We start from the raw sequence: 10,272 nt of genomic DNA on the forward strand, positions 1-10,272 counted from the left end.
ACAACACCCACTGAAGAAGGAAGCTTCAGAGGGAATACATGCAATTTTTCACAAATGTTTGAAATATGGTGCTATCAGGGCATGCCAATCTCCATGCAATAAATCAGGCCATCCTGCTACCTGAGGACGTCCCCATTGTTCATTGCCCAGGGCGCCAGTGCACCAAGTCTCCTGTGACAAAAGGGAATCAAGTGGCCAAAGAGGCACCCGGCAGGCAGAGCAAGGATATGAAGGCGTGGCGGCCTTCATACCCTCGCCTCGCCGGACTTGTCCCGCTTTACGCCCATTTATAACGAGAAAGATAAAGGAAGGGCTCAAGAGTGGGGATTCACTAACACAGCCCTCACTCTTGTTGGAAGGTGAATGCCCACGACATGGTATTGTCACCGGAGGCCTCCGTGTACCCGGTGCTAGACATTTACAGGGAGGATCCCATTATGGCTGGGACGCCATATTCAACTTGATGTGGCCTTACGTCAAAGGGCCCGGTCTGCAGAAAACTGCTCAACGAAGGGCCGGCGGTTGCCTGATTTGTGCTAAAAACAATTCTCAAGCTGGAAAGCACCCTCCAAGGTCTGGAGCACAATATAAAGGACTTTGTCTCTTTGAAGACTGGTAGACAGACTTTCCCTGAAAGCCAGGAGCCTCAGGGAGCGTGAGATACCTGCTGGGTTTTGTAGACACATTTTCTGGATGGGTGGAGGCCTTTCCCAGAAGAACAGAGAGAGCATGGGAAGTGACTGGGGCTCTGTTAAAGGAGATTGTCCCTCCCTTGGGGCTGCCAAGTTCCATTCAGAGGGACAGAAGCAGGTGGCTTTGGGGTTATAGCTCAGGGGTAGAGCATTTGATTGCAGAGTGATAATGGCCCAGGTTTTGTGTCCAACACTGTTCAGAAGGTGGGTGAGATCTTGCAAATCAGGTGAAAACTTTGCACTGCTTGGAGACCCCAATCAACCAGGAAAACAGAGAAGATGAATCATACACTGAGAAAGACAACAGCCAGGGTAAGTGGAGAGAGAAATCTAAAATGGGATAAAGTCTTATCTGCTGCACTTCTCCTGGTAAGGGTGGCCCCCAGAAACAGGCTAAAATTAAGCCCTTTTGAAATTGTGTGTGGGAGACCCTTTCAGACCTCGGTAGTGGACATGTCATCTTACGTGATAGAACAGGAAGGCTTAGTAAAACAGTATGTCCAACATCGAAGCCAGATTTTAACCGCTCTTTACCAGTGCTCTTTCCAGGTCTACGTTTCCCTCGGATGAACTTCTGCATCTGTTTAACCTGGAGATCAGGTGCTTTTGAGGACCTGGAGGAATCAGGGAACTGATCAACAACTGGCAGATAGTGGGCAGGGCCCTAGGATGTACGGGAACCACCTGTACCTTCTTGAAGCTTGCAGGTGTAAAGCCTGGGGTCCATCACACTGGAATCAAGAAAGCACCTCCAGAGGATGAGGCCCCAGAACGGTGTGGGATGCCCCCCACGGGGAGCTCTTAAGCACCTCTTTACAAAAGGGCAAAGGGAGTCAGTGCCTATTTAGAAAGATGATTTGATTACTAATCTTAGGCACTTTTAACCTTCCTTCTGATGTTTGGTTAGAGAATGCTTTAGCGAGGATACCTCAGTCTGCCACTTCTCCTGATCTTTCACAGGGCTGGATCTGTCATCCAAAACCCCGATTAGTTCATGAACCTTCTGATCCTTTAGTGTTGCCTCTAGACAACTTCTCTAATCAGATACATCTCTCCTCCAAGAAGAATGAGACTGGTTCTCAAATCTACTCCCCTGGGCCCCTCAGGAATTATGGGTGACCGCCATATGCAGATCAACCGCCCAGAGAACTGGTACAGAGATGTCACTCTTAGATTCAGACTTCAAAATACTCAAAAGGAACTTTTTTTATACCATGTCCGGTCCTTCCATTCCAAGACCCTGTCACCACTGACTTTCAGCCTGAAGAAGTTACAGAAGGTGGACCTTGGCCCCTGTTCCAAAGAAATGGAAAGAAAAACTGGCAGTGAGGGCTTGGAACCGTGTCTGTTTTACAACCAAAGGTTTGTTAATAGTTAACACTGTTCAGGGGTTTGATGGGCTGATTCTGTTTGGCTCTGTTTCTGTCTCTGTTCTTGTCCCTCCCACCCCAGAAATCCGTGACCATTAACTCCTAGAACAGACGTGCTGATGTGGACAGTGTAAGGGTCACACTCACCATCTCATGCCAGCAAGGTGCCTCGTGATTAATGCACACATCTCTGAAAGAGAAGAGCAGGTCACCTCTAGCACATAGCCCGCAGCCCTGTCCTGCTTCCCTTCTTGCGTAGCTCCTGGCTAAAACTTGAGAAGTTGGGAGTTGGTTCTTAGGCACACTAGTTCACCTTCTCCCCAGGTTGCCGGCTTCCTTAAGATAAAGCTACTTTTCCGTTACCCAGCACTTGTCACTCAGCATTGCCTTCTTCAGCGGTGAGCCGCTGAGCCTGACTTTGGTAACACTGCCACAGTTAAGGGGGCCTCCAGGAGCTAAAAGATGCAAGGAAAGACCCTGCGCTGGAGTGGTCAGAGAGAGCACGGCCCTACTGACACCTTGACTCAGAATTCTGCTCTGGAACCATTAGAGAATACATTTCTATGGTTTTAAACCATCAAGCTTGTGATAATTTATTTTATTTTAAATTTTTTGGGGGTCTGTAATTAGGTTATTTATCTATTTTAATGGCAGTTCTGGGGATCGAACCCAGAACCTCATGAATGCTGAGCTCACACTCTACCACTGAGCTATCCCCTCCCCTGAGCTTGTGATAATTTGATGCAGTAACTCTATGAAACCAAGATGAATTTCCAGAAATGATAAAGATAGTCATTGTCATATATAGTTTTTTAAGTTTCCAGAAAAGCTTGCTGACCTCTTGCTATAGAGCACTGTGGTCTCAGGGATCCAAGGGCCCCTTGTCACAATCCTGTGGCCCCCAGTGTCTGAGACTCACAGAGGGAGGATCCACTGATCTCGAGAAGGGTGGTCAGTCCAGTGTCCACAGGAGCTGGGAGGGAAGGGAATAAGCAAAGCGGACGGAGAGGACTGAGCCCCCTGGAGAGGACCAGCTGCATCTGTAGGGGGTGGTGGAAAAGCACGACTCAGTGTGCGTGACATAATCTCATGTTTATAAATGGGGGAAAAAGATAGAAATACCCTGACAAACACCTGTGCATCTAGGTACACGCATGTCTAAATATAATTTCCGAGCGTGAGAAATGTGTTCAAGGCTGAATATTACGTGGATGCTCCCTGGAGGAGGAGGAGGAACCCGAGCACATGTGATATGATCACAGTCCTGCTTTATGTCAGTTATATACGTGAATAAGAAAAATACACAAAACTAAACAAAAATGAAGAAAGGAAAACAGTATAAATAAAGGGAGTACCAGCTGCTCAGCTCCAACACCCTCCCTAAGGGAATGAAGGCCGAGTGACGCCAGCTTCAAAAGGAGCTGGAATTCTGGAGTTTTATGTGCAATTAAAGCACTGTGCAGCTATGAAACACTTAAGGAAGAAGAAACACCAGTTCTATACCATCTTTCTCACAAAACGCTGTGAGGGAAAACAAACACATCTGCGAGCCACCTCCCGCACATTAGTGGTTTGCAACCCCTGATCTGGAGCAAATCCAGCTTGCATGTGCTTCTGTGCAGAGAGGGGCCAGGGCCTCTGCGCCCTCACTGAGGGGCGGGGGAGGGGAGCAGGTGGCTGGCATGTGCTGAGTGTGCCACATGCCCTGGCCTCTGCTAAGCCCTTCATGTGCTTTTATTCATTTAACTGACACAAAGTAGGTGTGAAGCCCATTGCATAGATGGGGAGACTGAGGCTCTGATGAGTAACTTGCCAGGATCATCCAGCTATGAAGTGTTCCCTCCACACCCCACAGCCTCCTATATCTGAGTGTCCATCTCAGCTCCTCCTTCTCTGCCCTTCTTGCACCTCCTCGTTCCTTGCTTTGTCCCAGCCATGACCTTCCAGGCTCACAACCTTCCAAGTCCAATGCACCCGGCTGCTGGGCAGGCAGGGCTCAGCCAAGTCTAGGAAGGGCTCTGACACTTCCCTGCTCACAGATTAGAATGCAAGAGGGGCTGTTGGAAAAATTCAGGCAAACATCTTGCTTTACAGGTGGGAGAAGTGAGGTCCAGAGAGGGCACGTGCCTCACCCAGGGTCACACAGCTGGAGTCCCCAGGCCCTCCCCCTCTGGCATCAAATGGATCCAAAGTTGTCTTTTGGCCTTAGGTGGAAATCCCAGGCTGAGTTCGGGGAGGTTGGTGGGAACAACCTGGGGGACAGACAGTGTGACACCCCTAGCCCCCTCACAGCCAGTGTCCCCACCTCACCCCCTGCAGTGCCCACTGGAAGGCCAGCAGGCTCCTGGGCTCCTTGGACAACCGGGGCTGAAGGAGCTCTGTGAGTCCGGGGAGATTCTTGGGGTTTGCTCTGTGTCTCTTTCCAGCCACAGCTGTTCCCAGGGTTGACTGTCAGCCAAGGTGACAAGGGCCCTCATGGCAGGAAGCTGGCTGCTGGCTCAGGGTGCTGGCCCTGAAGCCCTGGGGGTGCCTCTCAGTCAATAGCTCCTTTGAAACAGGGCAGTGTCCCTGAGGAGGGAGCAGGCTGGGGACGAGCTCTCCGCCCGACACGTGGGGACCTCTTGGAGGAGGCCCCTGTGTGAGGTGGGACTGCAGCCCTGGCTGGAGGGACTGTCTTGGGCAGGCGACCTAGGCAATTCCTTGGTCTCCGTTGTCCCTGCCACTCTGGCCACGTGTCCCCTGTCACCTCTGAATCCGCTTTAGGCCCCTGTTCTTCCCTCTCAGTTCCATCCCAGGCCCCTCCTACATGGGGAAGGTGGCTCCATGCCTGTGTTCCTTTTGGATCAGGAGACTCCTCCTTGGCTGCCTCAGGGCCACTCGGACCGTGAGAGTCCCCCCAGCCATCTCCACTCTGCTGCCCCCGGCCCGGCCCCAACCAGGTGCGTCCTCAGGGCTGCACCTCCCAGAAGTCCAGCAGGTACAGATCTCTCTCAGCTCCTGCCCTTAAAAGGGGGCCTATTACCGTCCATGCTCCACCCCCTCCCCTGGGACGCCCTGAAGGCTCCACATCAGCACCCAGACACAACATCCCTGTTCACTTCCAATCCCTCTGCCCAGCTTGGAAGTTCTCACTAGTTTCCCACCCGAAAATCCTCGCTTAGGCAGCACCACTCCTAAATCTTTCCATACTTGCACGTGGATGGCTGCTTTGGAGCTTAGAAGTTAAACATAATATTATGTTTTTCTGTGGTTCCTCCATGACGCTCCACCTTGGAGTAATGCTGGGTTGGTGTCTCCTCCCAAATGGACAAGAGTCACATGTTAAGGCAGAGTTGAGGGGAGAATTCAAACAGTTTCTGCTTCACGTATCATCTTGTCACCACTGCCTTGCTCTACCCCATGGCTTGTCCCTGTTCACATTTGAAGCTGCCCTTCCCGGGGCAGGGCTGTGTCACCGCAGATGGCAGCTCTTTCTAGTGATGGCTGCAGGAAGGACAGGACAGACACCTGTCTCTTCAGGTGGCTGTGGAAGGAGGCCATGGCCCTGAAAGCCTGTCCTGGGTTCCCAGAGCCCCGAGCTTGGGTGCTGGGCTCCCACCCACAGGCCCTGCTGAAATGCTGGGCTGTAGAGCAAAGGATTCACACCCACCGCTTTGGGATTTTTATCCAAGTTTCCCATTTCTTATCCATGCAACCTTAGGGGAGGTACTGGCTTCCCCCAGCATTGATTTTCTTATTTGTAAATCGGGGTTAGCAGTACCATCTGCAATCCCTTTTCAGAAAACCTTGGGGTCAGATGTGCTCCAGAATTCATAATTTTTCAGACCAGACATGTAACATGGTGCATACATGACATAACACCCCACTGGGCTCTGAAAACGCTTTGTAATCGAACACATTAGCGTTTCTGCAGCTGCACTTTTGAACATTCATAGTAAGTGACATGAATCAAGACCATAAATTGTCTCATGTCTGTTCAGATCAAATTTTGTTACCAAAAAAAATTTTTTTTAAATTCTTATTCAATTTTTAGGCCCTTGAAGGTTTGGGATTGCAGATAAGGACCATCCTAACTTGTGTCTCCGTAGATGATGGCACATAGTTCAGAGAGATGAAAAACATTCTTGGTTTGAGGCCAGACCACACCCAGCTGTGAGATTGGAGATAAGATTAGTCTCCTGCCAAGGCCAAGGTGAAGAGCGGGGAGAGTCATCCGAGGGCAGTTGTACTGTTACCCAGGTGTCTGAGTCATTGGTTCAAACTCCACATTCTGAGTCTCAGCCTTCACAGGCCGTTTAGCTGATTCCAGGTGCCTGACTTAGTCCAGAGCCGGATCTTTCTCTGGTGGGTCCTCAGCGAAGACCACTGCCAAGCAGGAACAGTGACCAGCATGACCACCACGGGAAACCAGTTCACTTCGTTGCGGAACTTAGACGTTGGCGTCTGGACCAGAAGGGGCTGCTGCCTCCGCTTGCTGCAGGTACTGTCCACCTGCATTGCATTCTCACTAGTGGCCAGCATGGGCACTTGGAGGGGCGACATAGGTAACTTCTCTTTGTTCATCTGGTGCTTCTGCTTTGCTATGACCCTCATCATCATCATAGTTGAGTGGTTTGATCTCCAGCGCCGGTTCCCTTTCTTCTGGTACAACGTTCCCATCACCTTCGCCTGCTATTTTGCCCTCCTCTGCCTCTCGGCCTCCATCACCTACACAACCACCTTCGTCCAGTTCTTGCCTCTCAGCCCCAACCGAGACCGTGCCATCGCCGCCATCACATTCTCCTGCATTGCTTGTGTGCTTTATGGCATGGAAGTGGCCTGGATCTGGGACTGGTATGAGCTCGGCAGCAACCCCTGCTATGTGCACACTATACCTGGCCTGCTGAAGGTGCTGGAGACCCTCGTGGCCTGTGTCATCTTTGCCTTCATCAGCAACACCAACCTGTACCTGCACCAGCCGGCCCTGGTGTGGTGTGTGGTCGTCTACTCCATCTGCTTCATCCAGGCAGCCGTGGCCATCCTGCTGAAACTGTTCAAATTGAAATACACACTGCCCATCCCATTCCCCATTTTCCAGGTGGGGCTGACCCTGCTCTCCGTCATCTTCTACTCCAGTGCTATGGTTCTCTGGCCTCTCTACCAGTTTGACGAGAAGTTGGGTGGCCAGGCCCAGCGGTCCAGCGATGGGAGCTGCAGAGATGATCTCACATACTACGTGTGCGCCTGGGACCAACGACTGGCTGTGGCCATTTTGACAGCCATCAACCTGCTGGCTTACATGGCTGACCTGGTGTACTGGGCTCGCCAGGTTTTTGTCAAGGTCTGAGGGTCTGCCGAGGGTCTCCCAATTCCCTTTGCAAATAGAGTTCTGATGTCCTTTGCTGCCCTCTTACTGGAGCCCTGACTCCCCTCCTCATTCATCTCACTCTTCTCTGTTTCCTTCCCTCCTCTGCTCTGTCTCCCTTTCTGGTTTCCTTGGGTGCCCACATCCTGTTTTGCCTCTTTCTCTTTCCACTCTCTTCTTTCCTACTTTTTCTGCTTTTTGCTCTTTCGGACATTCTTTGCTTTCTCATCCGCTTGTGTCCTGACCACCTCGTCCCATTTTTCTTCTTCTGATCATTCAGAAGTCTGAGACGTCTTCCTTCTCTGCCCACTGCCCCCTCCCTGCTCCTAAGGTGCTGATCTCCACATCACACAGCCCTCTCTGCAGATGCTCACACTCTGGAGGGGCCTCACTGCCAGAGCAAGCCTGTCCCCTGGCTGTGCCTTAGTTGGTGTATGCGTGGCGGTTTTGGGGATTGTGGGTGGGTAGCTAGGGACTGGGACCGCTTTTTCCTAGTGGAGTAGGATGTACTGTGCGCATCGCTTTAAGTTAGACAAAAATCTCTGGAGACCAATAATTTCCAGTGGGCGGGAGGCTGAAAGCAGAGACCTTGAATCCTGAGGCCCCACCTGGTGCTCAGCCCCACCAAGACTGGCTCCAGAACTTTCGCAGACTCAATAAAGCCCACTGCCTAGAGGCCACCTTAGAGGAAGCACGGGGTAGATGCCTTCCAGCCCAACTACTCTCTGGAGAATCAGAAAAGGAGCTGGCGAAGAACCACGTACTCTTGAAGACAACTGTCTGAAGTGTTTGTGGGGGGCAGCGATGTGGGCCTCCTGCCTCAGTGTCCAAAGTGACATGTCCTGCCTTTGCACGGACAAGACCATGGCCACTGCCGGCCTTAAAGGTCATGTTAGCCTGGGGTTCTTTCCTTTTCTTTTCTCTGGTCAGGGCATCAGAAATTGCTGCATGGTCCTATTCTTAACGAAGTTGCCTTTCAAATTTTTCTGGGGCCATGTGCTGTTGGGTAAGAATTGCCACTGCCACAGTATAAGAAACTGCATTGCTTGACTGTGCGGCGCGCACACACGCGCTCCTGCACGGCAGTTCCCTTTTGCTGCAGCTTCCTGCCTCTCTGGGACTCACGCATAATGTGATCTATTTAAGTATACATACATGTATAAAAAATGTCGCCCCAAGCCTTCTTCCTGTCTTGCTGTCAGCCACAAAGGCCCAGAGCCCGGCACCTCTGTGTCACCAGGGCCAGAGGGGCCAGGCAAGCAGAGCTGTGGGGGAGGGGCAGGGAAGGACCCGCACTGCTGCCACTCATTCTTGTCCTGGGATGAAGCACGTGTTCTTCACCCAGTGTCAGACTTGGTGGATGGGGAGGGCTCCCAGAAGATGGTCCCCGTGGCAGGAAAACCTTAAGAAATAGTTTAATAAAATTCTCATTTTAAGGTAAGACAAGAAAAATTTAAACAAAACTTTTCTCTGCCTGTGTAGGCCTCCTCCCTCCCCTCTAGTGTGCATTGTGCATCTGAATTATTTTTAACCAGCCCTCCCCAAGGGCAGAAATACCTGCTTCTCCATAAAGATCAATTTTTCTTCTGGTTCTAGTCATGCTACTCCTTAGAAAATACCACTGCTTGCTTGTGACCTGATTGATGTCACCAGCTACATGACTTGTATTCTGCTCATTTTACAAGATTGTTTCTTGCATTAACAAACATGTGATAAAAAATAATGAAGACTATGTGACCTGAAATGACTGATATGATAAATAGTTCTATAAAATTAATGACTGTAACAGTGTGACTCTAGGTATGGGAAGAAGCAACAAGTGGAACTCATACCCTGGACAGGACAGACTAGCAAGACAGGTGGTGCTGAGGTTTTTGCTACTGTTAACAGGGCCTAGATGAGTAATAGCCCTTGAGTGGCCTCTCAGGAAAACCCTTGCCTGGTTTGGGAATGACATTCTTAGCACCCTGGAACAAGTCGGTCAAAAATGCCTCCCAAATCTTAGTCTAAATTAAGACTAAAAAGGAGAAGATTGTGTGATAAAGAATGTTGTCACCATCCAGTCCTGCAAGAATAAAGTCATCAGTCACTGCAGTCACTGACCTACAATACATCGTGAAAGGAATTCCCAGGGCGAAGATCAGGATGAGGCATTCTGTGCTCTGGGAAAAGCACCAGAACCAGCCCTCAGATAGCTAGATATTTTAGGGAGAAATTTTTATGGACCCAGTTTCTTGTATCTTCCCATAATCAGAAAGGCAGTAAAACCATTAACTGAGATAACTGTTCTTCACAAAGAGCACTCATCTTCTACCAGACTGTGTGCTTGACTGCATCTACCCCTCCCTGCAAATCGCGTGCATCCTGGCCTCCCCTGTTACCTCTTTGGAACAGTTCTCAGAGCTTTCTGAAAGTCTGTCTCCCAGCTTATAATCTTCAAGTTGGTTCGAATTTTCCGTTTATTTCTTGGATTGATTGTTGATTAATATTCATGAATAAAAACAAGTATGAATTGACCTCCTCAAGTCTGGGTGCAAGGAATTCTCATATTCTTACATTTTCCTGAATCAAGTGGAACCCAGCCCTGAGGCCTAACTTCTCAGGAGGATGGAGATCCTCTGTGGTTTAGTAAAAGAATTGCTGAGGAATGGGCTCACCTGAGCTGCTCACTGTCCAAGCCCTCGTGGTTCATGAGGACGGCAGCTCCACCCCTCCTATCTGGTGGGGGTTAAAGGTCATTTGTCATAATTCCGAGGCAAGTTCCAGTCCCCCTACTTTGGAGCTCAAAAGAAATTGTAAAAGTCCTCTGCTTAGTCCAACCCTCTTGTCATAGAGGAGGTGCAGCTGGACCCAGGGAGGTGGCAGG

At 50.3% G+C, this 10,272-nt stretch overlaps 1 protein-coding gene across 1 annotated transcript; it reads left to right on the forward strand.

Moving 5' to 3' along the window:
- Positions 1–6,281: 6,281 nt before the first annotated feature.
- Positions 6,282–9,971, forward strand: LOC140689835 (myeloid-associated differentiation marker-like). The gene has a single exon (XM_072951182.1). The coding sequence runs from the start codon at positions 6,453–6,455 to the stop codon at positions 7,386–7,388; it is 936 nt and encodes a 311-aa protein (XP_072807283.1). The 5' UTR covers positions 6,282–6,452; the 3' UTR covers positions 7,389–9,971.
- The last annotated feature ends 301 nt before the right edge of the window (positions 9,972–10,272 follow it).

Source organism: Vicugna pacos, chromosome 27 (assembly GCF_048564905.1).
Source record: "Vicugna pacos chromosome 27, VicPac4, whole genome shotgun sequence".
NCBI lineage: Eukaryota > Metazoa > Chordata > Mammalia > Artiodactyla > Camelidae > Vicugna > Vicugna pacos.